Raw genomic sequence first — 21,493 nt, 5'->3', positions numbered from 1 at the left:
GGGAGCCATACTGGGAGCACTGGGAGGGGTCACTGGCCCATACTGGGAGCACTGGGAGCACTGGGAGGGGTCACTGGCCCATACTGGGAGCACTGGGAGCACTGGGAAGGGTCACCAGACCATACTGGGAGCACTGGGAAGGGTCACCAGACCATACTGGGAGCACTGGGAGGGGAACTGGGAGGGACTGGGAGGGACTGGGGGCCGTACTGGCTCATACTGGGATCACTGGGAGGACTGGGAGGGGTCACTGGTTCATACTGGGAACACTGGGAGGGACTGGGAGGGGTCACTGGGCCATACTGGGAGCACTGGGAGGGGAACTGGGAGGGACTGGGAGGGACTGGGAGTCATACTGGTTCATACTGGGAGCACTGGGAGCCGTACTGGGAGCACTGGGAGCACTGGGAAGGGTCACTGGTTCATACTGGGAGTACTGGGAGCCATACTGGGATCACTGGGAGCACTGGGAAGGGTCACTGGTTCATACTGGGAGTACTGGGAACCATACTGGGAGCACTGGGAGGACTGGGAGGAGTCACTGGTTCATACTGGGAGCACTGGGAGGGGCCACTGGTCCATACTGGTCCATACTGGTCCATACTGGGAGCACTGGGACCGCCCCAGTCCCCGCCCCAACCCTCCCCGTGACGTCACCGCTCCGGATGACGTCACTTTCCCGCCCTCCAATAAAAGCGCAGTTAAAAAAAAACCAACCCCGAGTTCAGTGACGTCATTGAAGGGGCGGGGCCAAGGCGCGCGGGGGCCGCTCGGGATTGGCCGAAGCGGCGGCCAATGGGGAGCGAGCGCGGGCTGGGGCGCGGGCGCGCAGCGATGACGTCACTCGGGGCGCGACGCCGCCGCCGCCGCCGCCGCTACCGGAGAGTGCCGGGAACCGGCGGGGCCGCGGCGGAAGTGACGTCACGGAGAGCGCGGGAAAAGGCGCGGGATGAGCGGGAGTGACGTCAGGTGAGGCGGGGGGAACTGGGATGGACTGGGATGAACTGGGATTGAACTGGGATTGAACTGGGATGAACTGGGATTGAACTGGGATGGACTGGGATGGACTGGGATGGACTGGGATGGACTGGGATTGAACTGGGATTGAACTGGGATGAACTGGGATGAACTGGGATGGACTGGGATGGACTGGGATTGAACTGGGATTGAACTGGGATGAACTGGGATGAACTGGGATTGAACTGGGATGAACTGGGATTGAACTGGGATTGAACTGGGATGGACTGGGATTGAACTGGGATGGACTGGGATGGACTGGGATTGAACTGGGATTGAACTGGGATGGACTGGGATGAACTGGGATTGAACTGGGATGAACTGGGATGAACTGGAATGAACTGGGATTGAACTGGGATGAACTGGGATGAACTGGGATTGAACTGGGATGGACTGGGATGAACTGGGATTGAACTGGGATAAACAGGGACTGAACTGGTTTGAACTGGTTTGAACTGGTCTCTCTCTCTCCCTCCCCTCCCCCTCCCAGCCCCTCCCCCTCCCTCCGCCTGGCCATGGCTGGGGCCTGGTGGGCGCTGAGGGGGCGTGGCCTGGGTGGGCGTGGTCTGGATGGGCGTGGCCTGGATGGGCGTGGCCTGGATGGGCGTGGCTGGGGGCGGCTCCTGGCGCTGCTGGAGGCCGTGGGGGGCGGGGCCCCGGCGCTGCTGCGACCCCGGCACCGCGCCCGGCTCAGCCTGGGGCTGAGGGCACAGGTAGGACACGCCCACTCGAGCTTAGGCCACGCCCACTCGAGCTTAGGCCACGCCCACTCGAACTTAGGCCACGCCCACTCGAGCTTAGGCCACGCCCACTCCAGCCCAGGCCACGCCCACCCCACCCAGACCATGCCCCCTTGTACCCAGGCCACGCCCACCCCACCCAGGCCACGCCCACTCGAGCCCAGGCCACGCCCACTCCATCCCAGGCCACGCCCACCCATTAAACCCCACCCATTGTGAGTTATAATGGCCTTAAGCCCCGCCCCTTTAAGCCTAAGCCACGCCCACTCACGTCTAAGCCACGCCCACCCATTTAAACCCCGCCCATTGATGTTTAGGCCACGCCCACTCGCGTCCAAGCCACGCCCACCTCTTTAAACCCCACCCATATATGGTTATAAGGAATTAAGCTCCGCCCCTTTAAGGCTAAGTCACGCCCACTCAATTTAAACCCCGCCCATTGATGTTTAGGCCACGCCCACTCGCGTCCAGGCCACGCCCACCCATTTAAACCCCGCCCATATATGGTTATAAGCAATTAAGCCCTGCCCCTTTTAAGGCTAAGCCACGCCCACTCACATCTAAGCCCCGCCCACCCATTTAAACCACGCCCATTGATGTTTAGGCCACGCCCACTCGCGTCTAAGCCACGCCCACCCCTTTAAACACCGCCCATTGTGGGTTATAAGCGATTTAAGCCCCGCCCCTTTAAGACTAAGCCACGCCCACTCACGTCTAAGCCACGCCCACACATTAAAACCCCGCCCATTGATGTTTAGGCCACGCCCACTCATGTCCAGGCCACGCCCACCCCTTTAAACCCCACCCTTTGTGGGTTATAAGCAATTTAAGCCCTGCCCCTTTAAGGCTAAGCCACGCCCACTCCATTAAAACCCCGCCCATATATGCTCCTAAGCAATTTAAGCCCCGCCCCTTTATAAATAAACCACGCCCCCTTTTCTAAGCCACGCCCACCCACTGTGGCCATTGGGGGTTTAAGCCACGCCCATTTGTTCATAAGCCACGCCCCCTTCTTTCAGGCCACGCCCACTCCAGCTCCCTGCCCATTTAGGGAATGAGCCCTCAAGCCACGCCCCCTTTTGGTGAAGCCACGCCCACCCCCAGCATCCTTAAATGGGCATTGAGAGGCCACGCCCACTCCTCTAAGCCCCGCCCCTTTTGTCCTTTTATGGGCATGGAGAACTCTAGGCCACGCCCACTGTTGTAAACCCCGCCCCCATTTCCTTATATGGGTGAGGGCAGCTCTAGGCCACGCCCACTCCTCTAAACCCCGCCCCCATTTCCTTATATGGGTGAGGGCAGCTCTAGGCCACGCCCACTCCTCTAAACCCCGCCCCCATTTCCTTATATGGGTGAGGGCAGCTCTAGGCCACGCCCCCCACCCTGGCCCCGCCCCCTTTGCAGGTGGTGACGTCATTGCTGAGGGAGCTCGGCCCCTCCCCCGCCGTGCTGGACGCGCTGGATTGGCTCTTCCCGGAGGGGGCGGGGCCAGCGGCGGGACACGCCCTCGGGGTGAGACTGGGATGAACTGGGATGAACTGGGATGAACTGGGATTGAACTGGGATGAACTGGGATTGAACTGGGATGGACTGGGATTGAACTGGGATTGAACTGGGATGAACTGGGATGAACTGGGATTGAACTAGGATGAACTGGGATTGAACTGGGATGGACTGGGATGGACTGGGATGGACTGGGATTGAACTGGGATGAACTGGGATGAACTGGGATTGAACTAGGATGAACTGGGATTGAACTGGGATGAACTGGGATTGAACTGGGATGAGCTGGGATTGAACTGGGATTGAACTGGGATGGACTGGGATGGACTGGGATGGACTGGGATGGACTGGGATGGACTGGGATGAACTGGGATTGAACTGGGATGAACTGGGATGGACTGGGATTGAACTGGGATGGACTGGGATTGACTGAGATGGACTGGGATGAACTGGGATGAACTGGGATTGAACTGGGATGAACTGGGATTGAACTGGGATTGAACTGGGATTGAACTGGGATGGACTGGGATGAACTGGGATTGAACTGGGATGGACTGGGATTGAACTGGGATGGACTGGGATGAACTGGGATTGAACTGGGATGGACTGGGATGAACTGGGATTGACTGGGATGAACTGGGATTGACTGGGATGGACTGGGATTGAACTGGGATGGACTGGGATGGACTGGGATGAACTGGGATTGAACTGGGATGAACTGGGATGGACTGGGATGAACTGGGATTGAACTGGGATTGAACTGGGATGGACTGGGATGAACTGGGATTGACTGGGATGAACTGGGATTGACTGGGATGAACTGGGATGGACTGGGATGGACTGGGATGAACTGGGATTGAACTGGGATGGACTGGGATGAACTGGGATTGAACTGGGATTGAACTGGGATGAACTGGGATTGAACTGGGATGGACTGGGATGAACTGGGATTGAACTGGGATGGACTGGGATGAACTGGGATGAACTGGGATTGAACTGGGATGAACTGGGATTGAACTGGGATGAACTGGGATTGAACCGGGATTGAACTGGGATTGAACTGGGATGAACTGGGATTGAACTGGGATTGAACTGGGATTGAACCGGGATTGAACTGGGATTGAACTGGGATTGAACTGGGATTGAACTGGGATTGACTGGGATGGACTGGGATTGAACTGGGATTGAACTGGGATGAACTGGGGTTGAACTGGGATGGACTGGGATGAACTGGGATTGAACTGGGATGGACTGGGATGGACTGGGATTGAACTGGGATTGAACTGGGAGGGACTGGGATGAACTGGGATGAACTGGGATGGACTGGGATTGAACTGGGATGGACTGGGATTGAACTGGGATTGAACTGGGATGGACTGGGATGGACTGGGATTGAACTGGGATGGACTGGGATTGAACTGGGATTGAACTGGGATGGACTGGGATGGACTGGGATGAACTGGGATGGACTGGGATTGAACTGGGATGGACTGGGATGAACTGGGATTGAACTGGGATGGACTGGGATTGAACTGGGATTGAACTGGGATGGACTGGGATGGACTGGGATGAACTGGGATGGACTGGGATTGAACTGGGATGGACTGGGATTGAACTGGGATTGAACTGGGATGGACTGGGATGGACTGGGATGAACTGGGATGAACTGGGATTGAACTGGGATGAACTGGGATTGAACTGGGATGGACTGGGATGGACTGGGATGAACTGGGATGAACTGGGATTGAACTGGGCTGAACTGGGATGAACTGGGATGAACTGGGATGAACTGGGATTGAACTGGGATTGAACTGGGATGAACTGGGAATGAACTGGGATTGAACTGGGCTGAACTGGGAATGAACTGAGATGGACTGGGATGGACTGGGATGGACTGGGATTGAACTGGGATGGACTGGGATTGAACTGGGGCCATACTGGGAGCCCTGGACTCCCTTTAACCCCTCCCAGAGGGGGCGTGGCCAACCGAACCCATTCCCATATATGGGCAAAAGGGGCGTGGCCACACCACACAGTCCCATATATGGAAAAGGGGGCGTGGCCAAACCGCCAATTCCCATATATGGGCAAAGGGGGCGTGGCCTGAGGCAGGCCCCGCCCCCAGACGCTGCAAGGGCGCCCCCTGGTGGCCGTGGCCGAGGAGAGCTTCCGGGAGCAGGTGCTGGGAATTCTGGGAAGTGGGCGGGGCCTGCAGCCCTTCCTGGAGGTGAGACCAGTATGGACCAGTAAGGACCAGTATGGAGCGGTGACCCCCTCCCAGTTCCCTCCCAGTATAAACCAGTGCCCTCCCAGGTCCCTCCCAGTCCCTCCCAGTTCCCTCCCAGTATAAACCAGTGCCCTCCCAGTTCCCTCCCAGTGTAAACCAGGAACTCCCAGTTCCCTCCCAGTTCCCTCCCAGTATAAACCAGTTCCCTCCCAGTTCCCTCCCAGTTTGTCCCAGTATAAACCAGTTCCCTCCCAGTCCATCCCAGTGTAAACCAGGAACTCCCAGTCCATCCCAGTTCATCCCAGTTCGTCCCAGTTCCCTCCCAGTCCCTCCCAGTTCCCTCCCAGTTCCCTCCCAGTATAAACCAGTTCCCTCCCAGTATAAACCAGTTCCCTCCCTGTTCCCTCCCAGTATAAACCAGTTCCCTCCCAGTCCCTTCCAGTCCCTCCCAGTCCATCCCAGTCCCTCCCAGTCCATCCCAGTTCCCTCCCAGTATAAACCAGTTCCCTCCCAGTCCATCCCAGTATAAACCAGTTCCCTCCCAGTCCCTCCCAGTCCATCCCAGTCTAAACCAGTTCATCCCAGTCCCTCCCAGTCCATCCCAGTCCATCCCAGTTCCCTCCCAGTCCATCCCAGTCCATCCCAGTCCATCCCAGTCCCTCCCAGTCCATCCCAGTCCCTCCCAGTCCCTCCCAGTTCCCTCCCAGTCCATCCCAGTCCATCCCAGTTCCCTCCCAGTCCATCCCAGTCCATCCCAGTTCCCTCCCAGTCCATCCCAGTCCATCCCAGTTTCCTCCCAGTCCATCCCAGTCCCTCCCAGTTCCCTCCCAGTCCCTCCCAGTCCCTCCCAGTTCATCCCAGTCCCTCCCAGTTCCCTCCCAGTTCCCTCCCAGTTCCCTCCCAGTCCATCCCAGTTCCATCCCAGGTCCCTCCCAGTCCCTCCCAGTTCCATCCCAGTCCATCCCAGTATAAACCAGTTCCCTCCCAGTCCCTCCCAGTCCATCCCAGTTCCCTCCCAGTTCCCTCCCAGTCCCTCCCAGTCCCTCCCAGTCCATCCCAGTTCCCTCCCAGTCCCTCCCAGTCCATCCCAGTTCCCTCCCAGTCCCTCCCAGTCCATCCCAGTTCCCATTCCCAGGAGTACGGGCCACGTTTCCGGAATTCTCTCGGGAATCTTTTCCTGGAATTTTTGCTCCGTTTGGAGAGCGCCCTTCCCCCACCCGACCTGGCCCAGGTAAGTCCCGCCCACAGTGGGCGTGGCCTCACAAAGCCCCGCCCCTTTCCCCTTAAACCCCGCCCCTTTTGCTGAAGCCCCGCCCCTTTTTTCCTTATATGGCACAGCTGGACGCCCTCTGCCGAAGCCACGCCCCCCCAGGGTTTAGGACACGCCCCCTCCCCATCCTGCGCCGCTATTGGGCCGAAGTTGGCCACGCCCACCCGGGTAGGCGGGGCTTAAAAGGGCGGGAAAGTCGTATGCAAATGAGGTGTGTGATTAATGCAAAACCACGCCCACAGCGCCGGTGCCGCGCCCAATCCCGGCTCGGAAGACCACGCCCATGTGAGTGGCCACGCCCACACACCCGTCATCTTAATGAATATGCTAATTAGGCCGCTAATTAAGCAGTTTATGGATGCAGGGTGAAGCCCCGCCCCCAGCGCCGCAGGCTCCGCCCACTCCGCTTCTCCCCTTACCGTGAGTGCGGAAGCTCCGCCCCCTCATTAGCATGGGGCAAACCATTGTAATGCGGGGGGGGGTTTGGGGCAGCCAATGAGGGTTCGCGGGGGGGATTTTGGGGGCCAATCGCAGCCAGGAGTGGTTGGGGAGGGGTGAGACGTCGGCCGTGACGTCACTGACCGTGTAAACAGCGAAATTTGGGGTAAAAAAGGGAAATTTTGGGGTTTTTCCGCCTTTTTTCCTCCCCCCCCCGGCAAACCGGAGAGCGGGCGGGAGCCGCTTTTGATTGACAGCGCCTCCAACCAATGGCGCGCGTCCAGAACCCGGAAGCGCTCTCCGAACTACAAACCCCGCCATTTTGAGCGCGGGCAGTAGGCGGGCGCAACGCGCTGATTGGCTGATTCACACCGGAAGCGCTCCGCCCGCCATTTTAAATCCGGGCAGCCAGGCCGCAGCGGCCGCGTCCTCACTTCCGCTTCCGGTTTGGCGGCTCCTGAGGCGCCGCCGCAGCCGCCACGATGCTCATCAAAGTCAAGGTTTTTCTCTATTTATTTTGAGGTGAAAAACGGGGATTTCGGGAAAATCCGAAGCTTTTCCATCAGGGGAAGGGGCGGGGGGGGGTTTTGGGGTGAAAAGGGCGGGTTTTGGGGGGGTTCTGGGCGGGATTTTGGCGCGGGGAGCGTGAGGGGAGCGCGCGGTGCATTGTGGGATGATGGCGCCCCCCACAGACGCTGACGGGAAAGGAGATCGAGATCGACATCGAACCCACGGACAAGGTGAGCTCCCAGTTTAAACCAGTATAAACCAGTTTGGGGTGGGTTAAAGTTGGGGGGGAAACCGCCAAGGGGTTTCCCAGTAAGGGGGCAGTGGTTCCCAGTATGGCCCAGTTCATCCCAGTTCACCCCAGTCCCTCCCAGTCCATCCCAGTCCGTCCCAGTTCATCCCAGTTCCCTCCCAGTCCCTCCCAGTCCATCCCAGTTCCCTCCCAGTCCCTCCCAGTCCATCCCAGTATGGCCCAGATCCTTCCCAGTCCCTCCCAGTCCCTCCCAGTTCCCTCCCAGTATGCCCCAGTTCATCCCAGTAAGCCCCAATCCCCTCCCAGTGCTCCCAGCAACTCCTCCCAGTATTCCCAGTATGGTTCAAACTGGTCCCAGTCCATCCCAGTCCCTCCCAGTATGGCCCAGTGCTCTCAATTTCCCTTCATTCTCTCCCAGTTCCCCCCCAATCCCTCCCAGTCCATCCCAGTTCATCCCAGTATGAGCCAGTTCCCTCCCAGTTCCCTCCCAGTCCATCCCAGTTCCCTCCCAGGCTCCCTTAGTTCTCTCCCAGTTCATCCCAGTCCATCCCAGTTCCCTCCCAGTCCCTCCCAGTCCCCTCCCAGTATGCCCCAGTTCCTCCCAGTAAGCCCCAATCCCCTCCCAGTGCTCCCAGTAACTCCTCCCAGTATTCCCAGTATGGTGCAAACTGGTCCCAGTCCATCCCAGTCCCTCCCAGTCCCTCCCAGTATGGCCCAGTGCTCTCAATTCCCCTTCATTCTCTCCCACTTCCCTCCCAGTCCATCCCAGTATGGCCCAGATCCTTCCCAGTTCATCCCGGTATCCACCAGTCCCCTCCCAGTTTCCTCCCAGTCCATCCCAGTTCCCTCCCAGTATGCCCCAGTTCATCCCAGTCCCTCCCAGTTTCCTCCCAGTCCATCCCAGTTCCCTCCCAGTTCCTTTCCAGTCCATCCCACTCCATCCCAGTCCCCTTGCAGTCTCTCCCAGTGCTCCCAGTTTGGTTCAAACTGGTCCCAGTTCCCTCCTAGTCCATCCCAGTTCATCCCACTATGAGCCAGTTCCCTCCCAGTTCCCTCCCAGTTCCCTCCCAGTATGCCCCAGTTCCTCCCAGTAAGGCCCAATCCCCTCCCAGTGCTCCCAGTAACTCCTCCCAGTATTCCCAGTATGGTGCAAACTGGTCCCAGTCCATCCCAGTCCATCCCAGTCCCTCCCAGTCCATCCCAGTCCATCCCAGTTCCCCCCAGTTCCCCCCAGTTCCCTCCCAGTCCCTCCCAGTCCATCCCAGTCCCTCCCAGTCCCTCCCAGTTCCTCCCAGTTCCCCCCAGTTCCCTCCCAGTCCCTCCCAGTCCATCCCAGTCCCTCCCAGTCCCTCCCAGTTCCTCCCAGTTCCCCCCAGTTCCCTCCCAGTCCATCCCATTTCCTCCCAGTCTCTCCCAGTTCCCTCCCAGTCCCTCCCAGTTCCCTCCCAGTCCATCCCAGTTCCCTCCCAGTCCCTCCCAGTTCCCTCCCAGTTCCCTCCCAGTCCATCCCAGTTCCCCCCAGTTCCCTCCCAGTCCCTCCCAGTCCATCCCAGTTCCCTCCCAGTCCCTCCCAGTCCATCCCAGTCCCTCCCTCCACCATCGCCCCTTTAAGCGCGGTCCCCATCCCCATTGACAGCCGCTTTAAGACCATAGACGAGTCCTCCGAGCCGCCCTGCGCGCCTCCTTTAGCCCCGCCCACTTCCGGCGGCGCTCCATCCCCCACTTCCCCCTCTCTATGACCACAAAAATGGCGGCGCCCGCTGCCGGAGCTCCAAAAGTGCCGAAAACCGCCCCAAATTTGCCCAAAATGCCCCGAAATGTCCCCAAACGTCCCCAGATGTGCCCCAGGTGTGCTCCAGGTGTGTTTTTGGCGGCGCAGGTGGAGCGGATCAAGGAGCGCGTGGAGGAGAAGGAAGGGATCCCCCCCCAGCAGCAGCGGCTGATCTACAGCGGGAAGCAAATGTGGGCGGGGCTTAGAGGAGGGGGCGTGGCCACGGGAAGGGGGCGTGGTCTCGGGAAGGGGGTGGTCTATGAGGGAAAGGGGGCGTGGTCTCGGGAAGGGGGCGTGGCCTAAGAGGGGTCTATGGGGAAAAAGGCATGGCCTCAAGGAGGGGGCGTGGCCTCAGGGAAGGGGGCGTGGCCTCAAGGAGAGGGCGTGGCCTATAAGGGGAAGGGCGTGGCCTCAAGGGGGCGTGGCCTCAGGGAAATCAGCCTATGAGGAAAAGGGGGCGTGGCCTCGGGAAGGGGGCGTGGCCTAAGAGGGCCTATAAGGGAAGGGGCGTGGTCTTGGGGAGGGGGCGTGGCCTCGGGTAAGGGGCGTGGCTTTGTAAGGGACAGCCTATGAGGGAAAGGGGGCGTGGCCTCGGGAAAGGGGCGTGGCCTCGGGGATTGGAAGCCTATATGTAAAGGGGGCGTGGCCTCGGGAAGGGGGCGTGGCTTCGGGGATTGGAAGCCTATATGGAAAGGGGGCGTGGCCTCGGGAAGGGGGCGTGGCTTCGGGGATTGGAAGCCTATATGGAAAGGGGGCGTGGCCTAAGTGGGTATATGAGGAAAAGTGGGCGTGGCCTCAGGGATTGGCAGCCTATATGGGGAAGGGGGCGTGGCCTCGGGAAAGGGGCGTGGCCTCGGGGCCAGCAGCCTATATGGAAAGGGGGCGTGGCCTCGGGGAGGGGGCGTGGCCTAAGGGGTCTATTAGAGAAGGGGGCGTGGCCTCAGGGATTGGCAGCCTATGAGGGGAAGGGGGCGTGGCCTCGGGAACTGGGCGAGGCTTCAGGGATTGGCAGCCTATATAAAAAGGGGGCGTGGCCTCGGGGATTGACAGCCTATGAGGAAAGGGGCGTGGCCTCGGGAAGGGGGCGTGGCCTCGGGGAAATGGGCGTGGTCTCGGGGATTGACAGCCTATGAGGGAAAGGGGGCGTGGCCTGGGGAAGGGGGCGTGGCCTAGGGGGGTCTATGAGGAAAGGGGGCGTGGCCTAGGGTGTCTATGAGGAAAAGGGGGCGTGGCCTCGGGAGTGGTCTGTAAAAAGGGGCGTGGCCTCGGGAAGGGGCGTGGCCTCAGGGATTGGCAGCCTATATGGAAAGGGGGCGTGGCCTAAATGGGTCTATGATAAAAGAGGGCGTGGCCTAAGTGGTCTATGAGGAAAAGGGGGCGTGGCCTAAATGGGTCTATGAGGAAAAGGGGGCGTGGCCTCGGGGATTGGCAGCCTATGAGGGAAAGGGGCGTGGCCTCAGGAAGGGGGCGTGGCCTCGGGGCCAGCAGCCTATATGGAAAGGGGGCGTGGCCTCAGGGATTGACAGCCTATGAGGGGAAGGGGGCGTGGCCTAAGGGGGTCTGTGAGGAAAGGGGGTGTGGCCTCGGGAAGGGGGCGTGGTCTAGGGAAGGGGCGTGGCCTAAAGGGGTCTGTGAATAAAGGGGCGTGGCCTCAAAAAGGGGCGTGGCCTCGGGGATTGGCAGCCTATGAGGATAACGGGGCGTGGCCTCGGGTAAGGGGCGTGGCCTCGGGGATTGGCAGCCTATATGGAAAGGGGGCATGGCCTAAGTGGGTCTATGAGGAAAGGGGGCGTGGCCTGAGGGGGTCTATGATAAAAAGGGGGCGTGGCCTCGGGGATTGGCAGCCTATGAGGGGAAGGGGGCGTGGCCTCGGGAAATGGGCGTGGCTTCGGGGATTGACAGCCTATATGGAAAGGGGCGTGGCCTCTGGAAGGGGGCGTGGCCTCAGGGGGCGTGGCTTAACTGGGGAGGGGTTGGGAGCAATGGGGGAATTTTGGGTCAAAAATTGAGGATTTTTTGGGTAAAAATGGTGCAATTTTGGTGGGAAATTGAGAATTTGGGGTAAAAATGAGGAAATTTGGGTGAAAAATGGGGGAATTTGGGTAAAAAAGGGAAATTTTGGGATAAAAAAAGGGAATTTTGGGTGAAAAATTAGGAATTTGGGGTAAAAATGGTGAAATTCAGGGGAAATTGGGAAATTTGGGTTAAAAATGGGGAAATTTGGGGTAAAAATGGGGAAATTTGGGTGGAAAAAGGAGGAAATTTGGGGTAAAAATGGTGAAATTTGGGTGGAAAAAGGAGGAATTTGGATTAAAAATGGGGAAATTTGGGGGAAATTGGGAATTTGGATTAAAAATGGGGAATTCCGGGGGAATTGGGGATTTTGGGTGAAAAATTTGGGAATTTGGGGTAAAAATTGAGGATTTTAGGTTAAAAATGGTGAAATTTGGGTGGAAAAAGAAGGAATTTGGGCTAAAAATGGGGAAATTTGGGTGGGAAATTGGGAATTTTGGAAAATTGGGAATTTTTGGTGAAAAATGGGGGAATTTTGGGCTAAAAATGGGGAAATTTGGGGGAAATTTGGAGTTTTGGGTGAAAAATTTGAGAATTTTTGGGTAAAAATGGGGAAAATTGGGGTAAAAAATTGGATTTTTAGGTAAAAATGGGGAAAATTGGGGTAAAAATTGGGAATTTGGGGTAAAAATAGGGAAATTTGGTAAATGGGGAAATTTGGGGTAAAAATGGAGAAATTTGGGTGGGAAATTGGAAATTTGAGGGAAATTACAAATTTGAGATAAAAATGGGGGTTTTTAGGTTAAAAGTGGGGAAATTTGGGTGGAAAACGGGGAAATTTGGGGGAATTTGGGAATTTTGGGTTAAAAATTTGGGAATTTGTGTTTAAAAATTGAGGATTTTGGGGTAAAAATGGAGAAATTTGGGGGAAACTGGGATTTTTGGGTGGAAAATGGGGAATTTTGGCTTAAAAATTGAGGATTTTTTGGGTAAAAATGGTGGAATTTAGGTGGGAAATTGAGAAATTTGGGGTAAAAATGGGGAAGTTTGGGGAAAATTGGGAATTTTGGGTGAAAAATGAGGAAATTTGGGGTAAAAATGGGGGAATTTGGGGGGAAAATGGGGGAATTTGGGTAAAAAAGGGAAATTTTGGGATAAAAAATGGGAATTTTGGGTGAAAAATGAGGAATTTGGGGTAAAAATGGTGAAATTCGGGGGAAATTGGGAAGTTTGGGTTAAAAATGGGGAAATTTGGGGTAAAAATGGGGAAATTTGGGTGGAAAAAGGAGAAATTTGGATTAAAAATGAGGAAATTTGGGGGAAATTGGGAATTTGGATTAAAAATGGGGAATTCTGGGGGAATCGGGGATTTTGGGTGAAAAATTTGGGAATTTGGGGTAAAAATTGAGAATTTTAGGTTAAAAATGGTGAAATTTGGGTGGAAAAAGAAGGAATTTGGGTTAAAAATTGGGAAATTTGGGTGGGAAATTGGGAATTTTGGAAAATTGGGAATTTTTGGTGAAAAATGGGGGAATTTTGTGCTAAAAATGGGGAAATTTGGGGGAAATTTGGAGTTTTGGGTGAAAAATTTGAGAATTTTGCATAAAAATGGGGAAAATTGGGGTAAAAAATTGGATTTTTAGGTAAAAATGGGGAAAATTGGGGTAAAAATGGGTGAATTTGGGGGAACATGGGAAATTTCGGGAGAAAATTGGGAATTTAGGGTAAAAATAGGGAAATTTGAGTGGGAAAATGGGAATTTTAGGTGAAAAAATTGGGAATTTTGGGTTAAAATTGAGGACTTTGGGGTAAAAATGGGGAAATTTGGGGGAAATTTGGGAATTTTGGGTTAAAAATCACGGAATTTGTGTTTAAAAATTGAGGATTTTGGGGTAAAAATGTTGGAATTTGGGTGGGAAATGGGAATTTGGGGTAAAAATGGGGAAATTTTGGGGAAAATTTGGAGTTTTGGGTGAAAATGGTGAAATTTGCATGGGAAATTGGGAATTTTGGGTAAAATTGGGGAAATTTGGGGTTTTCGGTGAAAAAATTGAGAATTTTGGGTAAAAATGGGGAAAATTGTGGGAAAAATTGGAAATTTGGGTGAAAAATGGAGGAATTTGGGTGAATGGGGGAGTTTGGGTGGGAAAATGGGAATTTTGGGGGGAAATTGGGAATTTTGGGGAGAAATGGAGAAATTTGGGGTAAAAATGGAGAAATTTGGGGTAAAAATGGGGAATTTTGTGTGCAAAATGGGGAAATTTGAGTGAAAAATGGAGGAATTTGGGAAATTTGGGGATTTTGGGAGAAAAATTTGGGAATTTTGGGTGAAAATGGGGAAATTTGGGGTAAAAATGGGAAAATTTGGAGAAAAATGGGGAAATTTGGGGTAAAAAATGGGGAAATTTGTGGGATATTGGGAATTTTGGGTGGGAAATGGGGAAATTTGTGGGAAATCGGGAGTTTTGGTTAAAAACCAGGATTTTATGTTAAAAAGGGTAAAAATTGGGGAAAAATTGGGGAAAAAACGGCCAAAAAATGATGAAAATATGGGGGAAAAATAGAGATTTTTTAGGTGCTGTTCAATATTCGATGGGAATTTTGGGGAGAAAAAATGGGATTTTGAGAAAAATGGGAAAATTGGGAATTTTGGGAAAAATCTGGGAAAAAATGGGAAAAAAATTGGGTGAAAAATGGGGAAAAAATGAGGAGAAAAGGGAAAAAAAATGGGATTTTTTTTTTGGGTGTTCAAGGTTTGGTGGGAATTTTGGGGTGAAAAATTGGGATTTTGGGAAAAATGTGAAAAAATTGGGGAAAAAAGAGAGAAAATGGAGAAATTGGGGAATTTTGTGGGAGAAACTTTGGGACATTTGGGAATTGGGGACAAAATTTGGGAATTTTTTGGTAAAATTTGGGAATTTTGGGGTTTTTGGGGTGAAAATTTGGGATTTTGTGGTAAAAATTGGGAATTTTGGGTTTTTTGGGGTGAAAATTGGAAATTTAGTGGTAAAATTTGGGAAAATTGGGAGTTTTGGGTGAAAAATTGGGAATTTGGGTTAAAAATGGTGGAATTGGGGGGTAAAATGGAGGAATTCGAGGCAAATTTTGGGTGTCCGAAGATGAATTTGGGGTGAAAATTTGGGTTAAAAATGGGATTTAATGAGGTGGGCGTGGCTTGTTGGGGGTGGGGTTTATTTAAATGGGTGTGGCCAAAGTGGGCGTGGCCTCGCTGACCCCTCCCCCTCCCTCAGGAACGATGAGAAGACGGCGGCCGACTACAAAATCCAGGGGGGCTCCGTCCTCCATCTTGTGCTGGCCCTGCGGGGGGGCGTGGCCAGGCCCTGAAGAGGAGGAAAAAGGGGGCGTGGTCACGCCCAGACCACGCCCACTCCCTTTCAAACCACGCCCACCCCTCATTTCCTTCCCCCTTTGAGCTCCTTTCCCGCCGGTGACTCCGTTCTTATTTAATAAAGGTTCGCTGATGACGTCAGCAGCGCGTCGATGACGTCACGCGCGTCTCCGTGATGTCATTTCCTGCTTCAAAACCTGGCGGGCCCCACTTGTAGCCGACATTGCCCTTTTAAGGCGGCGTTGCCCTTTTAAGAGCGTTGCCCCTTTAAGGCCCCTGTGGACCCCCCCCAACCCGCTCAGGGAGGCGTTGCCCTTTTAAGAGCTTTAACTCAAAACGCGATTTTTAGCCCCAAAATGTCCATTTTTAGCCCCAAAATCGCCGATTTCGCCCCCAAATCTTCAACCCCGCCCCCAAATTCTTCTTTTTACCCCTCAAGTCCTTAAAATCCTCAGTTTTACCCCCAAAATTCCAAATTTCGAGGAGCAAAATGACCCCAAATCGCTTTATTTTGCCCCAAAATCAACATTCCGATCCCAAAACAACCAAGTCGATCTTTTCAGCCCCAAAATCATCATTTTTAGCCCCAAAATCTCCCCTTTTAACCCTCAATCCTCCTTTTGTTCACAAAACCGCCCAAATTTTGCCCAAAACCCTCATTTTTTACCCCAAACCGACGATTTCACCCCTCAATAGCCGCTCTGAACCGCCAAATTCCCACTTTTAACCCCAAATTCGGAAATTTGGGAATTCTGAGGGGAAATTTGGGAATTCTGAGGGAAATTTGGGAATTCTGAGGGAATTTTAGCCAATTTTTGCCCAAATTCCTCATTTTTAACCCCAAATTCGCCTTTTTTAGCCGATTTTTTGCCCAAATTCCTCATTTTTAACCCCAAATTCGCCTTTTTTAGCCAATTTTTGCCCAAATTCCTCATTTTTAACCCCAAAATCGCCGCTTTTAACCCCGAATCCCCTCTCGCCCCTTTAAGAGCGGTCCCCACCTCTTAATGGCCGCTTTAAGACCATAGAGAAGTCCTCCCAGGCGGGTAGCGCGCCGCTTAGCCCCGCCCACTTCCGGCCGCGCTGCGCTTCACTTCCGCATTCTCACCGTTCCAAAATGGCGGCGCCCGCGCTGGAGCGGCTCCTGACGGAGCTTTTGGAACCGGACAGCGCCGGGATTCGCCAGGTACCGGGAAAATTTGGGAAAATTTGGGAAAATTTGGGAAAATTTGGGAAAATTTGGGAATTTTCCAAAGGGTTTGGGTGGAATTTGGGGGTTTTTTGTTTCCTTTTCAGGCCACGGCGAAGCTGAGGGAGGCGCTGGAGGAGCCTGAGGGGAGCGAAGGCCTCGCGGTGCTGCTGAGGGAGGCGGAGACGCCGCAGGTGGGAGGGGATTGGGGCGGGAAAATTGGGAATTCTGAGGGAAAATTTGGGAATTGTGAGGGAAAATTTGGGAATTCTGAGGGAAATTTGGGAATTCTGAGGGGGAATTTTGGGAATTTTGAGGGGATTCTGAGGGGAATTTTGGGATTTGGGGGGAATTTTGAGGGGAATTTGGGAATTCTGAGAGAAATTTGGGAATTCTGAGGGGAAATTTGGAGAATTCTGAGGGGAATTTGGGGATTCTGAGGGAAATTTGGGAATTCTGAGGGAATTTTGAGGGGAATTTTGGGGATTCTGAGGGAATTTTGGGAATTTTGAGGGGATTCTGAGGGGAATTTTGGGAATTCTGAGGGAATTTTGAGGGGAATATTTGGGGATCCTGAGGGGATTTGGGCGGGAATTTGGGAATTCTGAGGGAAAATTTGGGAATTCTGAGGGGAAATTGGGAATTCTGAGGGAAGTCTGAGGGGAATCTTGGGATTTGGGGGGAATTTTTGGGGATTCTGAGGGGAAATTTGAGAATTCTGAGGGAATTTGGGAATTCTGAGGGAATTTTGGGAATTCTGAGGGGGAATTTGGGAATTCTGAGGGAATTTTGTGATTTGGGCGGGAATTTGGGGATTCTGAGGGGAATTGGGGAATTCTGAGGGGAATTTGAGGGAAAATTGGGAATTCTGAGGGGAATTTGGGGATCCTGAGGGAAATTTGGGAATTCTGAGGGGAAAATTGGGGATTCTGAGGGAATTTGGGGAATTCTGACGGAAATTTTGGGAATTCTGAGGGAATTTTGGGATTTGGGGGGGAATTTTGAGGGGATTTTTTGGGGATCCTGAGGGAATTCTGAGGGGAAATTTGGGGAATTCTGAGGGAATTCTGAGGGAATTTTGGGATTTGGGTGGGAATTTGGGGAATTCTGAGGGAAATTTGGGGATTCTGAGGGAAATTTGGGGAATTCTGAGGGAAATTTGGGGAATTCTGAGGGAATTTTGGGAATTCTGAGGGAAATTTGGGAATTCTGAGGGAAATTTGGGGATTCTGAGGGAAATTTGGGGAATTCTGAGGGAAAATTGGGAATTGTGAGGGAATTTTGGGAATTCTGAGGGAAATTTGGGAATTCTGAAGGGGAATTTGGGAATTCTGAGGGAAATTCGGGGATTCTGAGGGAAATTTGGGGAATTCTGAGGGAAATTTGGGGAATTCTGAGGGGAAATTTGGGGAATTCTGAGGGGAAATTTGGGGAATTCTGAGGGGAAATTTGGGAATTCTGAGGGGAATTTGGGAATTCTGAGGGGAAATTGGGAATTCTGAGGGAATTCTGAGGGAAATTTGGGAATTCTGAGGGAAAATTGGGGAATTCTGTGGAAAATTGGGAATTCTGAGGGAAAATTTGGGAATTTTGAGGGAATTTTGGGAATTCTGAGGGGAATTTTGGGATTTGGGGGGAATTTTGAGGGGAATTTTTGGGGATCCTGAGGGGATTTGGGCGGGAATTTGGGGATTCAGAGGGAAATTTGGGAATTCTGAGGGAAAATTGGGAATTCTGAGGGGGAATTTGGGAATTCTGAGGGAAATTTGGGAATTCTGAGGGGGAAAATTGGGGATTCTGAGGGAAAATTTGGGAATTCTGAGGGAATTCTGAGGGGAATCTTGGGATTTGGGCGGGAATTTGGGGATTCTGAGGGGAAATTTGGGAATTCTGAGGGAAATTTGGGATTTGGGGGGGAATTTTGGGGATCCTGAGGGGAATTTGGGGAAATCTGAGGGAATTTTGGGGATTCTGAGGAAATTTGGGAATTCTGAGGGAAATTTGGGAATTTTGAGGGAAATTTGGGAATTTTGAGGGAAATTTGGGAATTCTGAGGGAAATTTTGGGAATTCTGAGGGGAAATTTGGGAATTCTGAGGGAAATTTGGGGAATTCTGAGGGAAATTTGGGAATTCTGAGGGGAAATTTGGGGATTCTGAGGGAATTTTGGGAATTCTGAGGGAAATTTGGGGATTCTGAGGGGAATTTGGGGAATTCTGAGGGAAATTTGGGAATTCTGAGGGGAATTTTGGGATTTGGGGGGGAATTTTGGGGATTCTGAGGGAAAATTTGGGAATTTTGAGGGAATTTTGGGAATTTTGAGGGAAATTTGGGAATTCTGAGGGGAATTTGGGAATTCTGAGGGGAAATTTGGGGAATTCTGAGGGGAATTTGGGAATTTTGAGGGAAAATTTGGGAATTCTGAGGGGAATCTTGGGATTTGGGGGGGAATTTTGGGATTTGGGGGCAATTTTGAGGGGAATTTGGGGGATCCTGAGGGGATTTGGGCGGGAATTTGGGGATTCTGAGGGAAATTTGGGAATTCTGAGGCAAATTTGGGGATTCTGAGGGAATTTGGGGATTCTGAGGGAAATTTGGGAATTCTGTGGGAATTTTGGGAATTCTGAGGGAATTTGGGGATTTTGAGGGAATTTTGGGGAATTCTGAGGGAATTTTGGGAATTCTGAGGGGAAATTGGGAATTCTGAGGGAAAATCTGGGAATTGTGAGGGAAATTTGGGGAATTTTGAGGGAAATTTGGGAATTTTGAGGGAAATTTGGGAATTCTGAGGGAAATTTGGGATTTGGGGGGGAATTTTGAGGGGAATTTTTGGGGGTCCTGAGGGGATTTGGGCGGGAATTTGGGGATTCTGAGGGGAATTTTGGGGATTCTGAGGGAAAATTGGGGATTTTGAGGGGAAATTTGGGAATTCTGAGGGAAATTTGGGAATTCTGAGGGAAATTTGGGAATTCTGAGGGAAATTTGGGAATTCTGAGGGGAATTTTGGGAATTCTGTGGGAATTTTGAGGGGAATTTTGGGATTTCTGAGGGAAATTTGGGGAATTCTGAGGGAAAATTTGGGAATTTTGAGGGGAATTTTGGGGATCCTGAGGGGATTTGGGCGGGAATTTGGGGATTCTGAGGGGAAAATTGGGAATTCTGAGGGGAATTTGGGAATTCTGAGGGAAATTTGGGGAATTCTGAGGGAATTTGGGGATTCTGAGGGGAATTTGGGAATTTTGAGGGGATTCTGAGGGGAATTTTGGGATTTGGGGGGGAATTTTGAGGGGAATTTTTGGGGATCCTGAGGGGATTTGGGCGGGAATTTGGGAATTCTGAGGGAATTTTGGGAATTCTGAGGGAAATTTGGGGAATTCTGAGGGAAATTTGGGGAATTCTGAGAGGAAATCTGGGAATTCTGAGAGGAATTTGGGATTCTGAGGGGAAAATGGGGAATTCTGAGGGAAATTTGGGAATTCTGGGGAATTTGGGGATTCTGAGGGAAAATTTGGGAATTCTGAGGGAATTCTGAGGGGAATCTGGGGATTTGGGCGGGAAATTGGGAATTCTGAGGAAATTTGGCAATTCTGAGGGGAATTTGGGGAATTCTGAGGGGAATTTGGGAATTCTGAGGGAAATTTGGGAATTCTGAGGGAAATTCGGGGATTCTGAGGGGAAATTTGGGAATTGTGAGGGAATTTTGGGGGATTCTGAGGGAAATTTGGGAATTCTGAGGGAATTTTTGGGGATCCTGAGGGAATTTTGGGAATTCTGAGGGGAAATTTTGGAATTTTGAGGGAAATTTGGGAATTCTGAGGGGAATTTGGGGAATTCTGAGGGGAATTTGGGAATTCTGAGGGGAAATTTGGGAATTCTGAGGGGAAATTTGGGAATTCTGAGGGAAATTTGGGAATTCTGAGGTGGAATTTGGGGATTCTGAGGGAATTTTGAGGGGAATTTTTGGGGATCCTGAGGGGATTTGGGCGGGAATTTGGGGATTCTGAGGGAAATTTGGGGAATTCTGAGGGGAATTTTTGAATTCTGAGGGAAATTTGGGAATTCTGAAGGAAATTTGGGGATTCTGAGGGAATTCTGAGGGAAATTTGGGAATTCTGAGGGGAAATTTGGGAATTCTGAGGGGAATTTGGGAATTCTGAGGGAATTTTGGGAATTCTGAGGGAATTTTGGGATTTGGGCGGGAATTTGGGGATTCTGAGGGAAATTTGGGAATTCTGAGGGGAATTTGGGGATTCTGAGGGGAATTCGGGGATCCTGAGGGAAAATTGGGAATTCTGAGGGAAAATTCGGGAATTCTGAGGGGAATTTTGGGAATTCTGAGGGAATTCTGAGGGGAATTTTTGGGGATCCTCAGGGGATTTGGGCGGGAATTTTGGGGAATTCTGAGGGAAATTTGGGAATTCTGAGAGGAATTTTTAGGAATTTTGAGGGAATTTGGGGGATTCTGAGGGGAATTTGGGAATTCTGAGGGGAAATTTGGGAATTCTGAGGGAAATCTGGGAATTCTGAGGGGAATTTGGGGATTCTGAGGGAAATTTGGGAATTCTGGGGAATTTGGGGATTCTGAGGGAAAATTTGGGAATTCTGAGGGAATTCTGAGGGGAATCTGGGGATTTGGGCGGGAAAATTGGGAATTCTGAGGAAATTTGGGAATTCTGAGGGGAATTTGGGGAATTCTGAGGGGAATTTGGGAATTCTGAGGGAAATTTGGGAATTCTGAGGGAAATTCGGGGATTCTGAGGGAAAATTGGGGATTCTGAGGGGAAATTTGGGAATTGTGAGGGGAATTTGGGAAATTCTGAGGGAAATTTGGGGAATTCTGAGGGAAATTTGGGAATTCTGAGGGAAATTTGGGAATTCTGAGGGAATTTTGGGGGATTCTGAGGGAAATTTGGGAATTCTGAGGGAATTTTTGGGGATCCTGAGGGAATTTTGGGAATTCTGAGGGGAAATTTTGGAATTTTGAGGGAAATTTGGGAATTCTGAGGGGAATTTGGGGAATTCTGAGGGGAATTTGGGAATTCTGAGGGGAAATTTGGGAATTCTGAGGGGAAATTTGGGAATTCTGAGGTGGAATTTGGGGATTCTGAGGGAATTTTGAGGGGAATTTTTGGGGATCCTGAGGGGATTTGGGCGGGAATTTGGGGATTCTGAGGGGAAAATTGGGAATTCTGAGGGGATTTGGGGATTCTGAGGGAA

At 52.1% G+C, this 21,493-nt stretch overlaps 3 protein-coding genes across 8 annotated transcripts in view; 2 read left to right on the top strand and 1 right to left on the bottom strand.

Annotated features, from left to right (window-relative positions):
• Positions 1-323: 323 nt before the first annotated feature.
• LOC131586368 (DNA-directed RNA polymerase II subunit RPB1-like) lies at positions 324-5,354 on the bottom strand. Its single transcript, XM_058853199.1, has 8 exons — positions 5,188-5,354; positions 4,492-4,699; positions 4,300-4,352; positions 3,708-3,998; positions 3,453-3,485; positions 3,328-3,400; positions 1,069-1,307; positions 324-355 (listed from the first exon to the last, which is right to left on the bottom strand). Exons 1-8 carry the CDS (start codon positions 5,339-5,341, stop codon positions 351-353), a joined length of 1,056 nt encoding a protein of 351 aa, XP_058709182.1. The 5' UTR covers positions 5,342-5,354; the 3' UTR covers positions 324-350.
• Positions 819-15,229, top strand: LOC131586369 (NEDD8). 6 transcript variants are annotated; one of them, XM_058853201.1, is made up of 11 exons: positions 819-969; positions 1,508-1,730; positions 3,162-3,269; positions 5,386-5,487; positions 6,623-6,718; positions 6,826-6,925; positions 7,000-7,042; positions 7,122-7,177; positions 7,888-7,935; positions 9,835-9,917; positions 14,991-15,229. In XM_058853201.1, the coding sequence occupies exons 1-11, from the start codon at positions 950-952 to the stop codon at positions 14,997-14,999; spliced, it is 888 nt and encodes a 295-aa protein (XP_058709184.1). In that variant the 5' UTR covers positions 819-949; the 3' UTR covers positions 15,000-15,229. The 6 variants fall into 6 exon arrangements, with proteins under 6 accessions (XP_058709184.1, XP_058709183.1, XP_058709185.1 ...); XM_058853200.1 differs by having other exon boundaries at positions 5,386-5,496; XM_058853202.1 differs by lacking the exon at positions 3,162-3,269 and having other exon boundaries at positions 5,386-5,496.
• Positions 15,230-16,205: 976 nt separating this feature from the next.
• The window catches only part of LOC131586318 (importin-4-like), a 32,084-nt gene continuing 26,796 nt past the window's right edge, over positions 16,206-21,493 (top strand). The window contains exons 1-2 of the mRNA XM_058853146.1: positions 16,206-16,274; positions 16,385-16,471. Coding sequence (XP_058709129.1) covers positions 16,206-16,274; positions 16,385-16,471 — 156 coding nt within the window. The remainder of the gene's footprint in view (positions 16,275-16,384; positions 16,472-21,493) is intronic.

Source organism: Poecile atricapillus, chromosome 19, assembly GCF_030490865.1.
Source record: "Poecile atricapillus isolate bPoeAtr1 chromosome 19, bPoeAtr1.hap1, whole genome shotgun sequence".
In the NCBI taxonomy this organism is placed as follows: Eukaryota; Metazoa; Chordata; class Aves; order Passeriformes; family Paridae; genus Poecile; species Poecile atricapillus.
This window is presented reverse-complemented; position numbering and strand designations above follow the sequence as displayed.

Bases quoted from the DNA above. Each gene is read 5' to 3' on its own strand.
- LOC131586369 (XM_058853200.1), top strand. From the start codon at position 950: ATGAGCGGGAGTGACGTCAG. The intron at 970-1,507 runs GTGAGGCGGGGG...TCCCCCTCCCAG, and splicing joins ATGAGCGGGAGTGACGTCAG to CCCCTCCCCCTCCCTCCGCC. The intron at 1,731-3,161 runs GTAGGACACGCC...CCCCCTTTGCAG, and splicing joins GCCTGGGGCTGAGGGCACAG to GTGGTGACGTCATTGCTGAG.
- LOC131586368 (XM_058853199.1), bottom strand. From the start codon at position 5,341: ATGGGAATTGGCGGTTTGGCCACGCCCCCTTTTCCATATATGGGACTG. The intron at 4,353-4,491 runs GTTCATCCCAGT...GTTCAATCCCAG, and splicing joins TCCATCCCAGTTCAATCCCA to TTCAATCCCAGTTCAATCCC. The intron at 3,401-3,452 runs GTCCATCCCAGT...AGTTCATCCTAG, and splicing joins TTCATCCCAGTTCAATCCCA to TTCAATCCCAGTTCATCCCA.